Consider the following 25,150-nt stretch of genomic DNA (forward strand, 5'->3'; position numbering starts at 1 on the left):
CAGCAGCACAGAACGACCCCCAAAAGCCAAGAACTAGAGATATTAGCTTTGGACGTTATTGGCCAGGGCCTCAGGGGAAAAGAAGTGTCCTTAATATCAAGTACAAGGGGAGCGCACTCCCTCCCAGTTGTCAGCACACATTAGTTCAAATCAAGTGAGATGGACTCCTTGATACATTTCGATAATACAGTCTTACTGTGAGATGACATATTATCGTGTCCACGCTGTAGCTTTAACGCAGTAAAGCAACTCCAGCCTCAAAACTCCAGCTTTAAATCTGGTCCCCTCTGTGTGCATTTTGATGACGACTTGCACCCAACCCTCCCCTCCAGTTGATGTGTTTTTCTCTCGGAATGGAAAAAAAAAAGTTTGTCTTGTGTCTGTGTTTGCTCCCTCCAGACACTGAACTTTTAAGACCCTGAAAAATTCATGGCCAGCCCGAGGGTTGCATAAAAGGCGTTGCTTTGACAATTTGCTTACAGAATGAAATTGATAAACTGCACCCGCATAAAGAAGGCGTCAAAAAGAAACTATGTGTATGTATATTTTTTTCCCTGAGTCAGAGGGAAGAGGCTCGAGAAAGGATAAAACATTTATATTATCAGTGTGAGCTGCGCTCAGATCTCTCTGAACCCCCTAAATAAAAGAGGGTTGGATGTGGGCAGCGGGGGGGTGGGGTGAGGAAACGTTTGGTGGTGAGCTCAGGAGGGTGTATGAAAGAGGCAGAAAGGTGTTAAAAAAAAAAAAAAAAGAGGTAGAGGGTTGAAGAAGAAATCGAGTGAGTTTGTGTGGAGGGGTATAGGGAGATTTAGAGGAGGAAGGATGAAAGGACAGGAGAAGTGAAAGTCAGGGAAAAAAAACACCTAATCAAGATCCCTGGGACTATGCATGTCCTCTTCAGTATCCTTGCACAGTTTTTTTTTTTTTTTTTTTTTTTAAACCACTACGGTACCGCACTGCTGATGCCCCCAGTTACACCTTGTGCACTTTTTGATCTCTGTGGGACTCTTCCCTGTCCTCTTTTCCCCTGCAATCGCTCCAAAAGAGCAAGAGACTTGCTGCGTGTCAGCTGCTGCTGTGTTAGTTTGTTTGTGTAGGGAATAGAAAGCCATCAGCAGCTCCTGGGACACCACGCCTTGGGCAGAAGACTTCCTCAGATTATCATTTTTTTTTGTATAATGTGTGATTAAAATACTAGCGTTGTCTGTAACATAAATATGCTTGAAAAGCTGTTCATAAAAGGGTCATGCACTCTGTATTGCTGTTCGGACCAAAAACTTTTCGTTACAAGTGGCAGAGAGTTGTGATGGGAAACATCACGCTGACCCTGCAGCCACTTAAGCTGTTTTTAAGATAAGTACATGTTGGACGGGCCAAGGTTACTCGGGCCCGTCATTGCCCCTCCATACTTGTGACTTTTGTGGGCACCTAATACTGCAATGCACCGACTCGCCCAGGGACACATCTATCCATCAATCCCATCATCATACACTCCTCCCCTCCTCTCGTCCACTCTGCTTTTCACTTCTTATTATCTGAGTGATGGATAGAGTGGAGAGAGCAGAGCAGGTCCAATCCCCACAAGTCAATCCTGCTGACGCATCTTCCTCTTTGACTGTCTCGCCTCTCTCCTCCCACCTCTGCTGGGACCGGAGAAGTGGATGTAGGCCACGTCCCAATAGTCTTCCTCTCCCCTCCTTCCCGTTCCCCTCCCCTCCCTTTCCCCTGGGTACCAATCGACCTGCGAGGTGATGGATAAAAGGTGATGTGGTGTAAACCCCTTCACCGGCCTCTCATCCCTGCCTTGTCAGGAACACTGCTGCTGTTGCTTTTTAGTTGACCAAATCCATGAGAATATGGAAGTTACAATACAAAACTAGCGTGTATATGTAACGTCTGACGGTTACACGAAGGGCAACTGAGTGTTCAGCAGAAACAGATGCTACCTTTACACTTGGACTGATGCAAGTGCAGACAGATTGCATTTTCTAGACATCCTAATTTAAAGGTAGATGTGTTTTTTTAAAACTTGAATTATTTCCTGACACTGTAATCAGCAACAAGATGAAAGTCAGATAGTGGCATTAAAAATAATATTGAAGTGAAGCTGTCACAACACTTTAAAGGTGATTTACACAATAGTCCACCTGTGATAATAATCCTGAGCTAGTATTTATATGAATGTATTTTCTGCCCTACGTTGGGAGTAAAAGTACTCTTAAATGTGCTAGTGCATGGGGGCTGTTGAAGGTCTTGTTCAATAGCGAGAGAATAGACACGAGGGCCACTTTTGACAGTTGCTATACTGTACGTCCCAGTTAAAATAAGTCAGACAGAATGGTTACAAGGTCACACAGCGCCTTTAAGAAATTAAAAAGTCACTTTTGGGGAAGTTGATGAGAGGAGGTTATATTGGTTCGTGGCCCAGTTAAAATCAGTTAAAGGCAAGCGATTAGGTAAAAAAAAAAAAAAAAAAAAAGATTGCTGGTACCTGTCTCAGGATAATATCCTCTCAAAGCATTACATATTCATCAGCTGCCTTTTTTTTCAGCACCCAGGGGCAACTTGCCAGCTGAAGGTGTTTCTCATAGCATCGAAAACACCACTAGTTTATGTGAAACCATGTAATTTCGGTGACAAATCATCTCCACTGGCAGCAGCACTGAAACACTGCCATAGGTGTTGCTTTTGAGAGAGATGATCTGACATGAGTAATGAGCAAGCCCTGGCTAAGCCCTCGCTTGGCCCTGTGGTTAAAACAAACTTAATGGCTGCGACTGACAACCAACAACAGTCCCTGACAGTAGCCAAGATCCTCCTTTCGCTGTGACTGATCCTGGCCACTGCAGATGTCATATTCGCCATGGACAGAGGGTGGCAGTAGATCCCCACCTCTCAAGTGTCAGATTTAGCCCAGTGAGTCATGCTGCCTGCCTATTTGTCTTCTCTGCCTGCTCACTCGACCCTCATGGCAGCTACTTTGCAAAGACTTTTTGCTCTATTTTCCTATCTATTCCCCATCTTTTCCCTCTGTCTCTCCTCTTGCGATATTTGCAGAGAGATTACACTCCATCTCTCTGGCTCGCTCCATCTTTCCGTCCCTCTGTCTCGGTGTGTGTTGATCTGTCCTCCTTCGCCTCTCTCGTCTCGCCTCCCCCGGCTGATAATTAGCCAGCAAATGCCGGGCCATTTTCTTCTGCCGCTGCCACATTCCCTCTCTTGCACTTTATTTACTTGGGCAGGCCACAAAATGACCTTGTTACGGTGTGAATTCGTGTAGGCTGGTGTGCGTGCACGCGTGCATCCATGCTCCCCCTCGCACTTACTCATTACACCTCTCCCCCTCTCTGTCTCTCTCCCTCCTGCTCCCTATGTCTCTGTATCTCTCCCACTCAGCTCAGTGATTAGTATATGATGTATTTTGGCTGCTGTTGTGGGCAGCCTATTTAGCATGTGGGCTGGTCTAATTTCTGTTCTCTGGTGGCAAATGCAGTGGCTGATTTGTTTTCATGGAATAATGAAAGTCCAAAGAGCCCACTACACCTGGATGTGTGTCTGCCATGCACGCTGTCAAACTCAGCTCAAAAAGCTTTTCGGCTGTTTTGTTTTTCCACCACGCAGTCGGCCACACAAACACCCACAAGGCCCGAGTTGCGCTTGAAACACGGCTCGGACCCGCACCGCTCACTTTTTAGGACTTTAGCTTGAGCACAGCCTACATGTGAAACCACAGTTTGAGTGATGATGAGGCCATTTAATGCACGTGTGGGCGGCAACATGTGTAGGGCGATTGATTTCTCTGTCTCTTGCAAGCGGCCTACTTAAAGGCTCTGTGTTTGGATGCCTCCTCCATCTCAGTCACATTATACCCCCAATCTGTCTTCTTTCTTGGGAAGGTGCAGGCACATAAGGCACACGCATAGACTTGGTTGATGAGTTACAAATATTTATTCCACGACATTATTATTCATGACTTGAGATGAGTCTAAATTCCTTTGAGATTTCCATACTTTCCTGAACCCCACATACAGTTTGGAGTTTGCTTTTGTCAGTGTCATTCTACACTGGGAACCAATGCTGTGGTGACATACTAGACTAATGTGAACGCCAATTTAACAGCTATCCTTGAACATTCACATCGCAGCTGATATAAATTGTTCTTGCTGCCTTTGCTACACAGGAATAACATTTAAATGCCAAACATAAATTAGTCTGTGTCTTTAGCTACACTTGTAAAGGTCTCCAGAACAAAGTGCTGCCAGCCAGTTGTTGAGCAGAGGGCTGTGTAATGCCTCTACTAGTCTATCTTTAACAGGATGTTTGTGTTTTAAAGCTCTTTCTCTTGCACTCTGTCTCCCTCCCCCCCCCCCCCCCCCCCCCCCCCCCCCCCCTCTCTCTCTCTCCCCTCCTGGTGCCAATCCCCCAGATAGCACAACGTCCTCGCTCTGTCCTCCAAACCTCGTCGGCCTGCTGGGACGACTTAGCTCGCTTACTTACTCAGTCACTCAAGGATCACTCTTTCTTACCTCGCGCTCAGTGCTCTCCGCTTGTGACAGCACACGATCTGCACTGTCACTCTCCTTCCGCCTTTGAATAGATCTCTTCCTCTCCATTTGTCCCTTACCTGCGCCTTCACTTCCCATTTTTCTTTCGGTCTATCTGCTCACTCGCTCACCAGAATGCAATGCCCGTCTTTTTTGCCCCAACACTCCTCCATCCTGCAGGGGTGCGCCCCGCCCCTAAGGATTTGCATGTTTTTTGGACTTGTGAACTAATTTCAAATTGAGTTTCCTGTCTTCTTTGTGGTGCATTGTGTTCCTTCTGCATTCATTTGACTCACTTTCTATCCTCCCTTCCTCTGTCCCTCCAGGTGATGCAGGTGGTCAACGCTGATGCTATGGTGGTTAAGCTGAACTCTGGAGAATACAAGACCATCCATCTGTCCAGCATTCGGCCCCCCAGAATTGAGGGAGAGGTACAAAAAAACCTGTCTGTGTCTCTGTTTGTATGTGTGCTTTGCGTACAGTGAGCAGCCACTTGTGTGTGAATAAGTGACTGAATTTGTTGATATGTGGGAGAGCTTGTGGTCTTGCACGGCCAGCCAATTAAATCAGAACCTCCACGGAGACAGAGATGTCTTGACTGAGTTGGTTTATTTTCATTTAAAGTCAAACACAAGCTGTTTCCATCTCCCTCCACACATTCCTGCATATTTATCCATCACTCTCGTGTGCCCTCTTCTCTTCCCTTACACATTCGTCTCGCCTCTCTCAAAATGACCGTGGGAATAAATTTGACCACTTGGTGGCGCCCCTGCAGTTGGGGCACATGCAAACACAGTGAGACACTCGCACACACCCAGTGGTTGCAGCACTGCAGAGAGTGAGGCAGATCAATTTTTTTTTTTCTTTTTTTGTCTTTCCCCTCCACACTCCCCCATTTTCCCTCGGAATCGTTTACAGACTGTGAAAACATAAACCTACACATATACAAGCTTATACCAAGTTGCAACAGGGGAGACATACTGTATGTTAATCTACGCTATAGGCAGTGTCTGGGGAAAAAAACCTAGACACACAAGTCTACTCTCCCAGTCTCTCCACATCACTCACCTCCTCACCCCCCCCCTCCGATTATGAAGGACTTTATTGGCTGAAATGAAGCTCTTTTCATCACTTAACATTTGAAACTTGAATAGCCTATTCTCTCAAATGGTTTCATTTCAGCACCATGTATTTATTTTTTTTAGAAAAGTAGACATCAATTTTTATTCCTCAATTACCCTGTATGTCTGAGTCCTCTAAAATGCTATCATTTCGTAAATAACGGGCTCAAGATGTCTGAAAATGTCACTCCCTTTAATTAGAAAGTTTTAGTGTCACAACAGTAGTGATTTTTTTTTCTTTTTGTCAGACGGAGAGTTCCATATTTCCAATGAAACCCTTCTCTCCCTTTTGTTGAACAGGTCTGAGCCTGTTTGACAACCGTTCCTCAAGTCGACACACTGTTTGCTGTAATATCCATTTATGGGCGAGTCATGCCTCACGTTTCCCTGTTCAAAGAGGTGTGAGACAGAGGGGCTGTCATGCGCCTGTCGAGGAAACCGTTGTAAAAGTCAGATTGCAGAATGTCTGCAGCAGCCCTTTACTTTTTCTGTTTTGATTGCTTTTGTTTTTATTGACTCCCTCTCTTCACTTGTTTTTTTTCATTTTATGGTTTACTCTTTCTTATCTTTTCCTCTTTATTGTTGGTTAGTTTTTATTCTCCAGCCTCTCCCTCCGTCCACATCTTCGTCTCTCCCTCTGTGTCGTTAGTGGCTCGCATCATTAAGAGACTGCTTTGTATCTCCCTGCCTCCCTCCCTCTTCCTGCTCTCCTCTCCTCTCCTCTCCCTTCTCCTCTGCAGTCACTTTCTCCTGCCGTCCTTCCCCTCCGGGTGTGCACGCTGTGGTCAAATTGTTGACCTGCGCTGTTGCCCTTCGTGTGTGTTTATTCTCCTTAGCTCTCTGTGTTTGTAACAAGCTTGTGGGCAAAAACATCTCTCTATTTTGTCTCTCTGCCCTTTCTCTTGTTCCTTGCTTCATAGCTTCAGCTCCCAACTCTTTTCCCTCTTTTGGAAATGTTCTCTTTGCTCCACGTTACTTTTCTGCTTCCTTCCCTCCTTCCTTTATATTGCTTTTAATTGTCCACTCTCATCTTTGCCTCTCTCCTCATTTGTCCATCTCGCCCTGTCTTTCAGTGCCGTCTGTATTCTGTCTGTCGCTCTGTCTTTGCCTGCACCAGATGCTTCAACAGTATGTGTTCTGTGCTTCATTACGCGGTCGTATGTTACGGGGAGCCTGGGACAGCGAGCCCAGATGCGAATGTTTGTGCGTATTGTATTGGTGTTAAATTGGCACAGTGGTTTATTGCTATTTCTTACACTTCATGCATATTTGATTGCTCTGGGGTGGTTGTGTGTCTGATTTTTTTTTTTTTTTCATGCAAAGACCCAGCATATTTATCAAAATCAGTTTGTTTGGGTACCAGCTCTCTGTGCTAGCAGAGTGAAATTTGTAGTTGTCTGGATAAAATATCACGAGGCCTGAAACAGAAATGTGACATCCATCTTGAACCAGGGAGATCATGCACAGCTTTTCTTGAAACAGTGACATGCACTGCTCTGTATTGTAGATTTTATTACTGCTCATTACTTTTGTTACTTAATGTAACTATTTCACAAGTGCATAATATACATTATTAACAAGTCAAGGAAAAAATCATGTCTAAGACTGGAGTGAAATGAGAACTGACAGTATGCAGATGCCTTTATGATTTAAATTAAAACCTGTGAGATGATCAAAGTCATGTCATAGCCAGTGCCTCTTCCAGCAGATTGTGGCTGCTGGAGGACAGTCTTTTTTTAGGAGGTGGTGTTACATAAAAAACTGTTGCTGCATTTTGTGTTTTGATAAGGGTTGTTCATGGTGCTGCTGCTGGTTTTCTTTGCTAGCTAGTTATTTCTGTCTGAGCTAAACAGCCGCCTGCCTGCCTGTCTGTAATGCTGTTGGCTCAGCTTTGAGTGTTGTCGCTATGGCAGCAATGCAGAGTTGTGATGAGCCCTTGGACTGTAAGGTAGAATAAAGGCAACTGACAGAGAAGCACTGGAATTTCTCTTGATAACTATATATTCTTTTATATTCATGCATGGAATTGAGAGTTGTATGTCCAGTCTCATTTGCTGGCTGGGCTTGTGTCTGATCACTAAATTAGGCAAGTGAGCTCAGGTGTGCAGAGGAACTTAATTTCATCCCCTGTCTGCACTCCTTTACAGATGCAGATATAGCAGTTTGCATCATGTTATTGGAAACCATTCTGGACATTGTAATCCTTCATTACTGCTGCATTAGCTATTTTGAAAAGGCGATCAAATTTATCATTAACACCTGCAAATATTGGTTTGTTCGCCAACCATTGCTAACATCTGTGGGTAGAATTTTTTTCACCACTTCGCCTAAATAATAATAATAAATGTGTTCGTGCACATGTAAAAAGCATATGTGCAGTGATGGAATGTACAAACTGAAACAGCCAGATTTTTTGGGAGCTTGTAGGCAGCAGGGGATGATTCCTACCTTCAGGTCGAGCGAGCGAGAGGTCACAGCAGGTATCTCTCAGCCAGATGCTCTACACACACTGACATCATGTTGGCTAACACTGTCACGAGTGAGCTGCTGTCTTGCTTACAGTGCAGCAGACGGACGCAAAGACATTGTCACGGTTTGCAGCACAGCTCACACACACACACACACACGCGGACCCGCAGAGACATGCTTGGTTAAGCTGCATTAGCTTATGTCTGGAAACATCTTGGAAATTGGCGTCAGTGTTTGCACAAACATGGATTACACAGACATGTGCTGTATGTGTGCATGTGGAGACGGTGCAGGTGTATGCATGCTAGCACTGTAGCCACATCTATCTATGAACCATCCAGGAAATCTCCAGAAAAAATAAACTCTTGGTATTTATATTGTGTGTGTTGTGTGTATGTGTGTGTGTGTCTGTTTCATTTTGTCTAGAGGTCTGTAGGGATTTTCTTGTGCCAGTTGTCATTATTATCTCTGTCTGTCTGAATGTGTCTGTGCACAGTTTGACCCCGCTCCCCCCCCCACCCAATAGTCTTCTAACACCACAAACACACACACAGAAACAGACTATGCTTACAGTGCTCAGACTGACAGATTGGTGGACCAATAGCGTCTGGCTGCAGTAAAACACTGGACGTGATTTTCCATGCTCCTTTCCCTCCTTTTTGGTTCCACTCCTCCCCAGTGTTACTGCTGTGGCACATCTTCAGATGTGAGTTATTTTGAGCTTGGGAGTTAGAGTCAGCTCTTTCTTCTCTCCTCCTCCTCCTCCTCCTCCTGCCTCTTCCTGCCCCCCCCCCCTTTTTTTCTTTTTTTCTTCTTTGCTCTGTTTTTTCTCTTGTGTGCAGCAGGACAAGCCCAGCGTAAAACACGAGTGGGGAGAGATGTCTATGCTACTCAGTGACTCACTGTTGCACCCACTCACTCAGTGTGTTTGGATGTGTTTGTGTGTATCTGCCTTGACGATGCACATGCATCAAGTCTGGGCTGTTTGTGTGTGTGCGTCTCTTCATGCATTGTAATGTATCTGTGTGCTTATGTGGTTTAAGTAGGGTTAAGGACGGTGCTGATGGAGCACATAGAGAGGTCAACTCACTGTCCTTATATAATGCAACACAATGACTATGGCTCATCCCCACGCTACTCCTTACAGCCCTGCCTACTCGTCTAACCTCTCCACAGTCCACCCCTGCGTGCGTGTGCGTGTGTGTTGACTTTGTAGATGATTTAGTCTCACAGTACATCTTTCTCTGTCCTGTCTGCCGCTGCCTCCCATCAACCATCTGCCTATCTCTCTGCCTCTCTCCCTTTTCTTCTGCCTCTACGTCTTATTTTTACTTTCACATTATTATTAGGTTTATTTTTATACTGGAACACTGCACGTTGATTAGCATTTCTGTAAATACGGCAGTTTCAGCACAGGTCTGAAAAGTCTGGCAAAGTATGTTGGCAGATCTTCCACATCTTCATAAACTATGTGAAGTACATCAGATTGTGTGGATGAGTCTGGAAGGCTTGTCACAAAATAAATGACTCCGTATTTTTTTTGTTGTCGCACAGCTGCCATTGTTTCACATATTGTTATTTTGAACAGTTGCTATACAGTAGTATGGCTTTCTTGCTACTGTCTGCACATGATAATGAATTCTATTTCACATCCACAATTGCAGTCAAGACATCAAGGTCTGAAAAAGGTGGTAGAAAATGTGTTGTAATGCTGTTACAGCTAGTCAGCTAATTATCAGCTGTAGTGTTGGGCTGCAGGATGCTGCGAATATAATGAACAAAGATAAAGGAATTGACATCATCCAAATGCTGTCAAACAGAAAACTGATACCATACTAAGTAAAAAAGCAACAACAACAACATGTGGGACTAAATCACAAACAGACGGGTAAGAAGATGACAGCTAACAAACAAGTCACAAAACAGCAATGTGAAAGACATAAATTAGAAGGAGGCTCAGGGAGTGTATGAATGGGATTTTGGTACTCAAGTTAGTGCAACGCAGTGTCTGTGTTGATTTTCAGTGGCTTTTCACAACGTGATCCGGCCACTTTGATGTCACAGTTGGAATGTAATTCTGAAAGTGTGATACTCCTTGTTTATTCTGTAAAAAATTGAAGGGATGCAGTTTAACGATGGCCGGTCTTTAAGCAGACCGGCCCATCTGCTCCCTGCGCTCTGTTCGCAACTTCTCTTTTCTTTCGCTCCTTTTTGTTTTCGTCTCTTCCCCTCCCTCCTTCCCTCCTCACTTCTGCCTCATCCTCCAAATCTTATGTCTGGCCATGTGTGTGCCCCCAGCATGCCCCTAGCCCTGCGTGACATGCCTTGACCTCAAGTTTGAGGGGGGGCGAAGACAAGGGAGGAGGGTCGCTCACCTCATGATTCATTTGTGCACGATTGGCCGGGCGAGGCAGATTGGTAGCCAGTGTCCCTCCTCACTACAGGATGAATATTTTTGGCCTCATTGCACTGTTTGGCTGACACTGTTGAAAAAGCAAGGACTTGGCTTACTTGTGCTTGTGTTGGTGCAGAGGGAGGAAGTCAGACAAAGGGCTGCATTACGAGATAATGTGACTGTGCTCTTGAAAGTACTGTCACCTACATCTCTCAAAAGTAACAAAGGTACTCACCACCTGAAATCATTTTTGAACAGCATTTGTTTTGATACAGGCTGTCGATGAATGGGCTTTTTGTGTTTGAGATGGATGCAGTATGTTCAATATTATCAAGTGTAAGCAAATGTGCTCTGTGGTTCTCTCTGTAGTTGAATATATTCAGCAATATTAGAGATTTCTTAGCAGGCAGCACTGCAGTTAGTCTAACACTGCATCTCTGTGTCTGTCTGCAGGGCCAGTCTGACCGTCTGTCTGGCCTAAAAATTAAAAACGGCTCACATGCTTTAGCTCGCATTTTTTTGTATGCCATCCTTATTAAAGAGGCCATTAAACATGGCCTGCAACCTGTCACAGCTGTCCTGATACATTTACCTGCACCAGCCTGGTATCAGTTAATCCCAAGCTGAATTATTAGATCAGATTCATTAGATTTTGTATTGTATTAACATAATCAGATATCTTTCATGCTCTTGCTTCAGGAAGGATATGCCTTCTCTCTCTTTCTTTCTCTCTCTCACATCATCTCACTTTCTTCACCCCAGCCCTCTGAAGCCATTTAATGTTTACGCATTCACGAATGAGTAATGTTTTTAGGTGTGCAATAGTAAATGTTGATGACTGTCTGTCTAAGTCTACCAATGCACTGCTTAATCAAAACAATAATATCCACTTTGTCAGGGACACACGCATGCAGCAGTGTATTTCTCTCCAAATATAGGTTACACACAAACTCACACACCCTTCTCAACCAGTTAATTGCAAAACTAAGGCCCGATACTGTACACTGCCGCCGACACCGTAGCCACACATCAGAAAGCTGAGCATGACGTGCTCCTGAGTCATGATTTCACCCTTGAAGTTCCGTAAGCTGCCGATGCCTCCAGCAGTAGCATCCTCACATTTGCAGCCCAGCCCCTGCAGCCCTGCGACACTGTACAATCCAGCTAGCGTCATGCCTCTGCAATAGTCAAAGATGATTCCTGAGCTTTAGCCGGTAATTTGGAACGAAGGGAATTTACCCCAAATAGAACAGAACTCCCCCTGAGGATAGTGAGAGCAAACTGTTATTGGGTCACGGTTGAGACATAACAGTGACTCGCTCCTCTTTTCTGTAACCTTCCTGCAACTGCATAATAACAGTTTAAGGATGCTGCGCGCACTTTGTCTTGTCTCAGCAATTTAACGACGCTAATGTTGTAGGTTTATCTGCATCTCGGGACTGAAGTCAAAATCGACTTCATAGTCAAATAATTTGAATTGACTTGGTCAAGGTGAGATCAGCCGCGTCTATGTTTTGTTTGATTTGTAGTGTGGCCCAACTATTTTCTAACTGCTTGAATTGCACTTAACTGTCAGGGAATGCTTAATATCCCATTGAATAGCACTGCAAGTGATGTGGACCCCCTTTGTAGATTGAACACAAAGCAGACGAGGCCCATTGTGAAATATCGGGCAATCAATTGGCATCATTGATTCCTTGATTCTGACTGAAAAACAGTGCGTGTTTTTACCTGTAACATTTTCTCTCACTTTCTCATTTCCTTGTTTTCTGACTCTTCCACCTTGCCATGTTCCACTCAGTCTTGCTCCATTCCCCGTAGACCCTCTAAAAGATGAAGGAGTAGTACCTTTTGTCCTTCTCCATTGCTTGTGCCTAATTGGCTTAGAGTGCTGACATTTACACTCTTCACCCTCTGTGACATGACTCCCTTTCCAGCTTATTAGTTAGAAATGATTTTTCCTTTTTTTTTGGTTCCCTGCTGAAGTTATCCTGTTGGTTTGACCCGTGTCTATCAGAATCCCAGTGGCCTCCAAAATAGAGTGCTACCATTAACCGGATGTGTGTAAAAGCCCCTCAGGATGCAAACACACAATCATTCAGTGTCTGGAAATTGTCTTAATGTATGACATTAAGAAAATGTACTCCAGAAGAAGGATTTCACCCAAATAATGTGAGCTTGCTGTAAGTTATCCTCCTCCCCAGCAGTGGACCGCTAAATCCACAGCTCGGGTACAAAATGGAGGATTCCTGGCTAGTAGTACTCCTAAAAGGCCCCATCATCCCACCGCAACTGACTTGCTAGGGATGAAAGACCCGTACAATAAGCCCCGACTGACACAAAATGGAGGACATCGGCTCTTGGCTTGAGCGGTGGGGGATTTCCACTGGCCATGTGTGAGATTAACTCACCTCCGAGGTTCCATGCCGTGCTGACTCCGCCAGTGAAAGTGGAGAGAGACGGGAGCGGGGGAGTAAGAAAAGAAAGATGGAAACATATTATACTCAAAGGTTATTTAATTCATGCCAAGGTCAAAGGAACTCTGTTGGCTGGCAGATTTGGCAGTTTCCAGAGCTCCTTTACCAGGGCCAGGACCAGTCACATTGAGACTCACTAAAAATATGACCAGTATTTTGGAGGGAGAAATTATTGATACTGAAACAATGCTTGGTAGCATATTTTTCTGTTTGGCACCAGTGGAGTTTGGCTCCGCAAGATTTATCTGAAAGACCTCTTTGAAAGGAGCCGTAAGCACATGCACGCACACGCCTGCACACCCTTTGCCCTGCATGCGTTCCCCTCGCATCCATCCGCCCAGCTGTGCGCCACACCTGGCGGCTCCAAACAACTGGAGAGGCATTAAAAATGAATGAAGACCATTGAGGAGAAGAGGAAACGAGGAATTAATCCAGCCCTGTGTGTTCATTTGGAAGAGTGTTACTTCTGTTTGTATGACAGATAATGATGGCGTTCATAGAAGAGCGTGGGAGGGGCAGGGGTGGTGAGCACACTGGTATTGTCATTCATAGCCTCATTCCTCCTGTTAGCGCCTGTCGTTTATTTTCCCACTGCGTCATTGTCATTTGCTGTATTTTTTTTTTTTATCCCGCCCCTACAAAAACGGCACCTGTCACTGAGTGTGTGTGTGTGTGTGTCTTCACACTGGGAGCAACACAAAACCTCAGCCTCCTTTGAAAATGCAAATAGGTTCTATTTGTGGCCTGCTCCTGTCAGAGAGTGGGTGAGCGCATTGAGGGAAGTTTTTGTGTGCAGCTGTGTGAGTGTACGTGTGGCTACATCTGTGTCTGCACGTAGTGTCAGCTCGCCTTTTGTGCATCTGTTTAACACAGTGTCTTTGCCTTTGCTGTTTGCGTCTGTGTCATTGGTAACCGTGCTTTGATTGTTATTTATTTATTCATTTCGGTGTGTCATGTATTGACAGCAAGAGAGATGCTTGTGTCTGAGGAAGGCGCGTGCATGAAATGCCGCTGTTCACACGGAAATATTTCACTGTGAGTTCAGAGTCCAGATCCTCCCTGTTGCGGGACTGAAGTAGAGGAGAAATGAGGAACGAACAAGGCGACTGTGTGCTAATCAGTGCGTCTGTGTCTGTATGCGTGAGGTGGGGGTGGTGTGTTTGTGTCTGTGCTTGCTTCTCAGAGGTCTGCATCTGCAGCGTATACATTAAGCTGCACGGCTTTGAAAGTGCAATGTGAATAACTTTCCTCTTCCCCCCTCTTTCTCTTTCCTTGTTTGTCTTCTCCCTCCCCTTGACCCTTGTCCCCAATCTCTCCTCCGCCCTCCCTCCGTCGTCTCTATTCAGGAGAAGAACAAGGACAAAGACAAACGTTTCCGTCCGCTCTACGACATCCCCTACATGTTCGAGGCCCGTGAGTTCCTGAGGAAGAAGCTCATTGGCAAAAAGGTAAGACCCAGTGACAGCCCTAGAAACCTCCTGATCACTCTGTGTCTCTACGCCACTGTTTGGATCAACTTGATTTCCACTGATTTAATGAATTAAACAATAGCTCTAAACAGGGATTTCCCCCCAGTGGCTGCACATGTGCTGCAACAGAATTCCCCCCCCCCCGCCAGTACCCAAACACACATTTCTGAAGCCCTAAGCTAGATCTGTATTTCTCTCCCTCCCTCTCTGTTTGAATACCAAGTGCTCTCAGTAGATGCCCTGGGGCCTGGTATTGGCCCGGACGCACCCCTTAAACAAGCAGTGTTGATTTCCCCTCTTGTGTCTATTGATCTACCGGGTTTGTACACCTTGGGGGCTGCTATGATTTACACACATCTGACCCAGCAGAACCCAAACACTGAGCTAGAGAGCACTCGAGAAACACACCGCCGTTTGATCATCTGCCTATTTTTTGTTAAATTTGAATAGATGAGCTATGAAGCACAGTTGGTAGTATGAGTCTTGTATGAGTCGGAGAGAGAGAGAAAAAACACTTAAACTGACATAAATTAGGTTTAGTGTTTGAAAGACTTAACCTATTACAAGTGAGTACTGGTCTCTAACCAGATCTGTCCAGTTTTAAATGGAGCAAACTTTGCCTTGCATATCAAAATAAAGTTTTCACAGCAAACATTAGGTTGTTTTTACACCAGGGTCTCCTCAGTAAATCAGTAAAGTGACGCCTACATTGTTGTTTTTGTCCAAACAGTGGCAATTTTGCAGTGGCAGTAATGGCATAGGGAGAGAAGGCGGCTGTTGCTCACAGGCACGCCCAGGGCTGTTGTCCACTGCTGGAGCTGAATGGTGGTTTATATTTTTGCAAATAGCTAACTCTGAACACTTGTCAGATGCACAATATGATGGGAGCCATGCTGGAAAAGATTGGACTCTTTCTTGTAAAAAATCTACATGGGAATGCAGTTGAAAGTGCTGATTGATGGAAAACTCTGTCAAAGTGGTACATTTATGCACAATCACATTGACAAAATTACTTCCCTCGTCAGAAGTTATCTCATAAATTCAATGCTGTTTTGCAGCTGACTTCCAAGTATTAGATATGGGAGCTCAGACCTCCACAAATCAATTCTCAGTGTGATTTTTAAAACCTTCGTCAGTGTTTCTGTTGGCTGTAGGCTGAAAATGTACCAAACAAATGTGCAGGATTCAGGGGTCCACACACAGTAACCAGACAATAGATGGAACAAATATTCCCATCTCACACACTTTAATAAGTGCACTGAGTCAAAAAACAAAAAAAAACAAACAACGTTTGCAGTGCAGCGTGATAAACACAAAAACACGCACCCACTCAAAGCCAAAAGCCAAGAGAGTTCCTTTTGGCATTCAGTACAGGAGTGAGATTCATATCCCTGTCCCAGCCTCTCATCACAGTCATTTTAATCATCCTCATTAATGTTTTTTTAATGACAGAAAATTAAGCCGTAAGCTGGTTTTTGACGAGTGAAGCGAGAATAATGATTCTGATGTTTATTTGTGGTGTTTGTGTTTGGGGATAATGAGTGTGTGTGATGGAAATAGGGGGACTATGGCCTTATCAAGGTGTAAAAATACTGTACAAAATATGCCATTAGTATGATTATAAAAGCCTCACATCGAGCTATATAAAGAGAGTGAAGTACCATTTTGAGCTTGTTTATAGTAGTGTGTGCGCATGTGCGCTGTTACATGCAGGCCAATTAAGCCGTAATGCATACACAGTACATGGGCATTTACAGTCATACATGTATACACACATGCAGAATTACACCTGCCAGCCTTAATGGGAACAATAAGAATGGAATAAAAATAATTCAGTACAATAATCATGCATGCATGATGTACAGAATGTCTACTCAACACTGTAATGTGTTTGTAATTGTCCTCACCACATACATGCACCCACAAACATCTGAACCGGGTCTGCGCAGAATTGAACCTGTGAGCCAAAGATGGCCCACCATAAGGTCTGATTCGGCCCGCGAGATGTTTCTAGTGGAACAAATAAATATTGCATTGCTTGCTCTCTCATTAAGCCATATACAATGATGAATATGTACATACGTTAGATATGTATCTATGTATATGGGTAGGTATTGGTGTGTGTGTGTGTGTGTCTGTAATAAACAGTGTATGTACATTCTTTATGTATATATTAATGCCCCTCTATTCCTCGACAGTTGATTGGTATTGAAGTTGGGTCTCCCAAGTGTGTGCTTACAGGCTCTTGGAAGTGAGTTAGGTTTAAGTGGAGAGCTCTTGCCCATTTGCCAGCAGCACAGCCTCCTCCTTCCTCCGTCTGCAAAATCAATAACGGAAGAGCTCTGGAACGTTGCTTCCCTCCCATTCCTTTATTGTTGCTAAGACACAAGGGTGAAGCTTTGAATTAAACCTTCTGTCACCATGTATCATGTTTTTTTTTTTTTTTTTTTTTAAATAATTAGAAGCCCTAAAAAAAGCTGCAGGTTTTTCAAAGGTACAAGCATCACCCTTCTGCTGCCTTGGCAACAAGGATGAATTAGTTAGGATGGAATGATCACAGGCTCTCTGCAGGTGAATTTTTATTTGCGAGCACAATACTTAACCCTCAAGGCTTTAATGTTAATCTACACTACCTTGGCCGACTTGAGTTGTCAAGTTGGATGCAGGTAGGTGCACAAGTGTACAGATGCATGTTGCACTTCAACAAGGAGAGGAGTTTAGTCGACCCACTTACTGTCATCCTGTCTCCGAACACTAAGCTCTATAGAGACAGATTTGGAGCAGTAAGCATTAGTAGAAGACTCTAAGACCACTGCTTTCCCTGAAATTCAGCTCCAGAGAGCTCCACTTTTATCTTTTCTTTTCCTTTTCCTTTCCGACAAGAACCCAGACAAAGGTTTTACCTCAACAGTGGGGTAATTGGGCCTTGACCCGGTGGATTTAAAAGGGAATACTCAGCCTGGTCGGGTCTTCCCTGAAAGGAAGAAGGGAGAAGAGAATTTGAATCACCCACAGAGGTGTGACTATCTATTATCAGATCACAAAAAGGTGTTTCTCCGCATCATCTAGCTCAAGCTGGACTTGACCAAAGCTAATCGTGTCCAGACACAGGGTATGGTAATCAGATGGACCTGCAGGTTTTCTCCTTGACAACATTCCATTTCAAACCTCAGACTGCCTTAGAGAGCAATACAGCGCCTGAATTGGGAAACAAGCAGATTTTTCCCTGACTAAACCTTCGAGGACGTGACCAAGCATTAACGACGAGTCTCAGTGTGTTGAGCGAAAGCTCAAGGTCCTAATGCCACTGCTCCGCTTCAGGAGAATAAAGCTACATTAAATGCTTTTTTTTTTCTATTAAACCCTCTATTCCTCATCTCTATAAGGAGAGCATGGTGCTTTTGATCTTTTATAAAGCATATCTAATATCCATATTCAAAAGACTGCCCTTTTCTCTCCTTTTTTTTTTCCTCCCCCCCCAAAACGGAGTCTATATTTCATGGCTTTCAGAGGCTGATTGCTGGTTTTGGTCTTTGAAAGCGGACTTCACAGCCACAGGTGGTGATGAAATCTTAGCTTGTTCACAGCATCGACTCCAACAACCATACATCCCTTAATCAACTTTATCTTAACAGGACTCTTTTGAATGATTTTTTTTTTTTTTTTACATTGCCACATGAAACACAAGAACTAATTAATGAGTACTTGAGTGATTAAAGTGAACGTTAAAGTGTGTGTTTTGCTTTGACATAAGATGGTCAAAAAAAAAAAAAAACTCACGTGAACTATCCCTTTAAGGTTAGATAAATGTGCGCTGAGGCATTTTCCTTTTTCCCCCCTCTGTCACTGTATGTCTGTCCGTCTGTCTCCCTCTCTTTCTTGCATATATATCCCCACCCCCATTGAAACGGCAGCGCTCGCATGGTGACATAATCCCAAAAAAGCTCGATTTGGCTAACTTTATAAGTAGTGCTTCTTGTGCGCCTGGGTCTCAGCCTCAGCAGAAAAAAAAGTCCAGTGGAAATGTTGCATTAAGCCACTTATCAGGGTTGAGCACATTCGGATAATCCTGCGTGCTCAAAGTGGCTCCTGTTATGCAGCTGCTTGTGTAGTACTGTTAGCGCCAGAGTTTTCCCCTCTTATTTGTGTGCATGCCAGTGCGTGCATGCACTGAGAATGCCGTGTGTGCGGTGGCGGTATTTGATGTGGTGTGTATTTGCGAGAGTGAGACCCGATTTGGGGGAAGGCGTAGACCTAAGCGTCACCAGGTCCCATGGTTTAAAATTCAGATGGGGCTCCCTCTTCTTCCTCCTTCATGTCCCTCCTTTCCTCTCTACGCTGTGCTGTCCCAGCCCAAGGTTTTTTTCCTTCCAGCACAGCTCACTTCATTAATTGATAGCCGGCTGCGATTACAGCCTGCTAAAAACGCAGCAGCAACTTAACCTAACAATTGGCAAATGTCCATTGCGCAGTGTGAGGCTGAAAGGGTGAAAACCGTACATTAGATGGACTTAGTCCAGCTTTCACCCATTCAGTATGCCACTGTTAAGCCACGCCACCTGAAATGCAGTCATGTGCACTTCCACTGAGAATCCTAACATGGTTTAAATGCGCTCCTTGCTTCCAAAGTCTGCACCAATATACAGCACCACTATTTTTCCATGTTTATTTGCCGGCAAATCGGTTTTAAATATTGCTAAAAGAAAAAAGAAACCACTTGTGGGAGATGGGTTACATGAAAAGGTGCAAGCGACACGTGCTAATTTCGGTTTGAGCAAACAAAAACCACTCCTGCTCCGCCCATGCTGGGGCATGATGGATGGTGCTCACGATGCTGCACGGCATCATAACCATATCGTAGTTCAGCCTCCAACACACGTACTCTCTGTACATGTCCACAATGTATACAAATATTATTCCTCTGGCAGAGTAAACCAAATGTCTGCCTGTCACCCAGCAGAACAAAAACATTTTGTCTCACACTCCTCCTGCTGTCCTTGTCCTTATCACTCCCCCGCTTCCTAATCCATCCACTGCCTCTCCCCCTCGGTCTCACTCTCCTCTGGGGGGGGGTTCTTATAGATGGCTTTGCCTTATCAGGAGATCGGTTAGATGGCCCGTGGAGAATGGTCCTGGAACTGCTCTAATCTAACATTGCTTGGCCAAAGTTTATAATCTGTCATCATCTCTACTACTGGTGTTCTGGTTTCACAGTTTATGGCATCCAGCATTATATGTTGCTTGTGTGTTTCAATCTCCTCCTCAAATCTTCTCTTTGTTTGCTTCGGCTTTCTCGTTTTCCGATTTCATTTCATCTCATTTTGTGTCCTCTCCAGCTAACTTGACTTCTTCCTGTTTTTCACTGCTTTGTCTGTCCCCTATTCTTCAAATAGGCCTGGAAATGTGTGCACACAAAAACAGAAAATGAAACGCAAATGTAACCAATAACCATGTAATAGTTTTTTTTTATTATTATTATTCTTTTGAAAGGCTTCACTTTTCAATAAGGCTGAACAGACATGAAACTCTGTCATGTTTGGGCCACGAGGAAATGAAGAGCTTTGATGTGGGAGGATAAAATCATCTCCTTCAAGACAATAAGAATGGGTTATTTGCATGGTTACAAAAATTGATGAATTTGGGGGTGTTTAAAAGCGGATATTGCATACTATTCTCCGGCTGAGAAGATCCCAAACCAATTCTACTGCTGATGATATGACTGTTAGTCAGGATATGGGTACTGTTAATGTCCATTATGGTGCACGGGGATGTTTATTTTTGAACTGATGATCCTGCCAGAATGAAAATGCTCTCTCGTAAAGGACAGATGCAGTTGGTGTTGGTGTGCTGAAAAACACTGCTCACTAGCTACTCCTATATTTTCGTTTATTTTAGATTTGAATTCTAGATTGTAAATCCCAGATAATCCCAGACACACACTGCGGTGGCACTTTCAGCTGCATTCTCTTTTGCATTTAATGGAACAGCCAACTGTGGCCTCTGAAAATCATAATCCGTCCCCTGGTATCCTTTTATGTTACGTCTGCTCTTGAAATGCAGGCAGCACTTCCTGCTGAACAGTTCACTGCAACACATCCACTCTGCCGCGACAAAAGCTCCTCTCTTCCTCATGTCACCACGTCCTCATCCTGTCCATCTAATGACAAGCCGACGTTCGTTCCGTGTCCTGGTTGGCGTCTCTTTCATGTCGCTGTAATGGGCCTGTCTGCATTGTCTCTTCCTGACTCGTGTCTCCGCTATGACACTGTGATGCGGAGCCAGATTCCCACTTTTTCTCCCCTTCCCATCACACTCGTCTGACACGGTTGACACGTAGCTCTTAAACTGCCGATCATGTGTACCGGTACGGCTGCATCCCTGCCGTGGGCGCTGTCTGCCTGTGCCTGCTCCACAACGCAGGCTTTCCCCATCACACGCCTGTAGATATGCGCACACACACACAGCTGAGTGACAAAATTGTATCTTCAGGGTGGGTGGTCTGTCCCGAGGGAGCTTTTTTTTGAGAACACACAGTGTCGGGTCATTTGGGTTCTATCGCTGTTCCCGCTCTCGCTCTCTTTGTGTGTGTGCGCGTGTGCGTGCGTTGTCCCAAACACCCACAGTGTGTTAATACTGCTCCTCTGGGGAGATCTACAGTGCTGCCTGACGTGATTCACACCGACTGGGGGTGACCTTGAGAACTGGGACACACACACTCACACAGTCCGAACACTCCCTGCACTAATTATTACCGTAACTGGCGTTGCTTCCAGCTCGTCTCGGTACTCTTGCATTGTTTTTTTTGACCCCCTCTCCTGCTTATTTTGTCCCTTTTAGGTCAATGTGACAGTTGACTACATCAGAGCAGCTACCGGTCCAGGAGAAAGCACCCCTGCCTTTGCAGAACGCACCTGTGCTACAGTCACAATTGGCGGCATGTAAGTAATGGACCACATTATGTCATAATGAATGGTCTACTTTTCATTTTAATCTGTTCTGTTCAGATTTATTCTCCTGGTGTTGAACAGTTATGCATTTTTATTTCATGCATTTTTATTTCTCTATTTGCACTTCACGCCAAGTGTCCATTAAGAATTTGTTGCAAATAAGCAGCTCTTAATGGCAAATCATGCAGTATGTAATTTGTCAGTGTGAAAGACATCACTATCACATTTCATTTTATTACACGAGCGGTCTCCTTGTGTAAAAACTTTAAAAGTTAGGTTCAGCTGATGTGTGATGACACAGAATAATCATTTGTAAATGCTCAGAACTTGCAATTCGCACCGTGCATCACAAAGCAACCTGAAAGTGCTTCTTTGTGTTTTAATTTTCATGAGAAGGGTCGCCCCAGTGCAAGCAATTATTTTCTATCTACAAACAGAGCTTTGAAGAAATCTGGTTTATCTGTTTGAAGCAAGTATTTTGTACAGCACCACAGATATAAACGTTATTAAACTACTCAGAGGTTCAAATTTAATCAAAACTGGATAGAGGAGCTTTAATGCCACATAACATGAAATGAAGTCCGTTCTCACCCCCCAAAAAAAACATCAACAAAAAAAATAATAAAATAAACAGTTGAAAGCTGCACTTATCTTCTGGTTCTTCTTTAGAACTCTCTCTATGGCACAAACCAGTTCCATTCACACGTGGAAGCCCAGACCCCTCTACGTCATCAAACCAGCAGTCTTGTATCTGACAGTATGTGTGTACACAGAGGTCAGGACCCAACCCCATGACATGCCAATTACAACCCAGCTTTAGTCAACTGCAACAGCCGCTCTGCTTCACAGATAACAGTTGGCACAGGCCCCCTGTGAATGCTGAGGTCAAGGGGGCAGAGCGGTCAGTGGGGTGGATGTTTTCGACCTTTTACGACCTTGTCTAATTGTATTGTTTACAATTTCCTTGCTTGCGGAAAGAGAAAAACAAGCTCAGCTTGACTTTGTAAGAACCTGTTAGGTTATGAAGCCGTCATATACTTAATGTGCTCGAGGGGCGTTGAGGTGAAGAATCTTGGAGAAAGCAGGAAGCCGTCTACAACCAAATAAAAAAAATCTAATGATGAATAAACAAAAAAAGCTGATGTCTGCTGGCTCTTTCCTTTCTTATTTTGCCCTCAGTTTTAATCAAATTCTTGATGTAGGCGTAGAAAAAGTTCAACAAACTATCTTTATCAGTGACAACAAGAGCAGTAGCGGTGTGTCAGGTCCTGCAACACGAGGAGAGGTGAATTTACCTGATGACACAAGCTCAAATCCAAAGAGTTTACTTCCTGTCCCTTCATTTCTTTCTCCCACACTTCAACCAGAACGCCAGTGTCCAATGGCTAGCCAGTAAGTGCTGCATTAAGTACAACAATGCTCCCCTCTTTCTGCCCTTCATGCTCTCTTCTGTCCATCAGTAACCCAGCGAGGAAGTGGTTAGTCAAGTGTGCAATGTCAACATTTAAGTGACCTTTGTTCCTCAGCAAAGCAACCTTTGGGATTTGTCATGTCCTTATTTTCTTTTTGTCGAGCTAGCTCACTTAGAATTCTGTGTGAAGCCAAGGGGGCTGTTTGCTTGTTGTTTTTATTAAAGTAATCTCTCTCTCTTTCCTCCTGCCCCCCCCCCCCCCCCCCCCACCCCTTCCCCCAGCAACATAGCGGAGGCTCTGGTCAGTAAAGGCCTGGCCACAGTCATCAGATACAGACAGGATGACGACCAGCGCTCCTCCCACTACGACGAGCTGCTTGCCGCAGAGGCGAGGTGAGGAACACGCGCCTAATACGCACACACTCTTTCACACAAAAAAGGCTTTCACGCTCGCTCCTTCCATCCCCCTTCTCCATGAACCTGCGCAGCTACAGACTTTGCACAATGGGTCTCTCAAACGGATGTTCATTTTTATACAGGCGCCTTTCCCCACCTTTGCGTCAGATAAAAACACATGCATCCTTCCTCCGCTGCGTAACGCTTTTTACACGCATTGACTCGCTGCCATCCACGAGTTGTGCATGAGCTTGACAAATTTCGCTCTTGAGAAGTGGAGGAGAATTGAATATGACCTTGAGGTTTTTTTTTTTCCCCCCACCCCAAATTGCTTTTGCATTTGCTGTTACATCCGGCATGGCGCAGGTGAGGCAACTCGCTCGTTATTATTTTTCTGAAATCTGTTTCACCAGTGGCACCAATCGGATGTCGCAGCCTATCGCAGCCGTTGGTACATTTTCCACAGGAAACAAGTCACCGCTCTCACACATTCATCCATGCAGTTCATGTATCGGCAGCTTTTTTTCTTTTACATACATGTCTGGACACACATGCACCTTCCCAAGGGCTGGACACTAAATCAGAGGCTCTCTTTACACTGGCCCTATGAATGTAATTATATGGAGGTGCAGTGGAGAGATTTAGTACGAGCTTTATTACTCTGCCATAGATTAAGATCTGCTGGCTATAGGTAGAGCAGATGCAGCCACAGCCTCTTTTTATAGGACTAACTCTTTCACTCCCCTTTCTCGCATGCAGTGTCACTGCCCACCCTCCCTCTTTCTCTGCTCTCTCCCTGCTTCCCTCCTTCTATTGCACATTCTGTCCTTTCTCCACCTTAGTTTTCAATTTTGTCCTTCTTTGGCCTTGCTCTTCTGTGTCTTCTCTCCTCCCATCTCTCTCTCTCTCTCTCTCTCTCTCTCTGCCTCTCCCTCCCTCCCTGGTGGGGTCTTATTAGAGTTGATGAGAGGTTTCTGTCTTAGCCTTGGTTTTATTTTTAGTTCCCAGTGCACGAGGCCGAGGGCCCCGCAGCCTTCAAGTAACGGCCTCCTGGCTACACATGCACGCATATACATGCTTGCGTGAATGTACATGCTCAAGCTTCGAGGCAATGATCTGCTTCCTGGTGACCCATAGGTGGCATAATTCCACTCCACAGCCGTCAACTTGGCGGTCATCTTCATCTCATTCAGCCCTTGAGGCTTTTTAAAGCAGCGATCACCATAACCAGTCATCATCGCTAAACCCCTAGCTGGCTGTAAAGAAGCAACCCTCGTCTCTCCGTTTCTCCCCTCCATTCTAACAATAATATCTCTTCCATTCTAACTTCTCTACCACCGTTTCCACTTTCCATCTCAAGCTTATAGATTATCTGGGTGGAAGAAAAAAAAAATCATCCCTCTAGTGTTTCCAGTTGAGCTGTAATGGCAGTTCAGGGAAGAGAAACTGGTATGAATTTACATACCACTTCACAAAGCCACAATGGCTCCTTCTTTGTGTCTACAGTGATTACTCAAAGAGCTCCCATTTCTGCAGGTCTCTTTAAGCCTCCGGCCGTATGCTTTTCTCTATGTAGTATAGTAGTGCTCATGCTCTGGTGACGTGTGTTTTTTGTTTGACTGACTCGTAGGGCCATCAAGAACGGGAAGGGGCTGCACAGCAAGAAGGAGGTTCCCATCCACAGAGTGGCTGATATCTCTGGGGTAGGTATCTTTGTGTGTGTGTGTGTGTGTGTGTGTGTAGGCACAGGATGTCCTACACAAGGGTAATGTGTAATAGGACAAGTGTGGCATTGATATAATTGAATATTTTTAATTGTGGATCGTACATGCAGCCCCCATGTCGCTCACAGATGCCATCAATGGCCAAAAGCCTACTGACTCATTCTATCACACATGGTAATTGTCACAGTGCCATGTAT

At 44.6% G+C, this 25,150-nt stretch overlaps 1 protein-coding gene across 1 annotated transcript in view; it reads left to right on the forward strand.

Annotated features, from left to right (window-relative positions):
• The window catches only part of snd1 (staphylococcal nuclease and tudor domain containing 1), a 165,756-nt gene that overhangs the window by 13,443 nt on the left and 127,163 nt on the right, over positions 1–25,150 (forward strand). Inside the window, exons 10-14 of the mRNA XM_041963789.1 lie at positions 4,871–4,975; positions 14,353–14,454; positions 21,313–21,413; positions 23,116–23,226; positions 24,860–24,932. Coding sequence (XP_041819723.1) covers positions 4,871–4,975; positions 14,353–14,454; positions 21,313–21,413; positions 23,116–23,226; positions 24,860–24,932 — 492 coding nt within the window. The remainder of the gene's footprint in view (positions 1–4,870; positions 4,976–14,352; positions 14,455–21,312; positions 21,414–23,115; positions 23,227–24,859; positions 24,933–25,150) is intronic.

This window comes from Chelmon rostratus, chromosome 22 (assembly GCF_017976325.1).
Source record: "Chelmon rostratus isolate fCheRos1 chromosome 22, fCheRos1.pri, whole genome shotgun sequence".
Classification (NCBI taxonomy): Eukaryota; Metazoa; Chordata; class Actinopteri; order Chaetodontiformes; family Chaetodontidae; genus Chelmon; species Chelmon rostratus.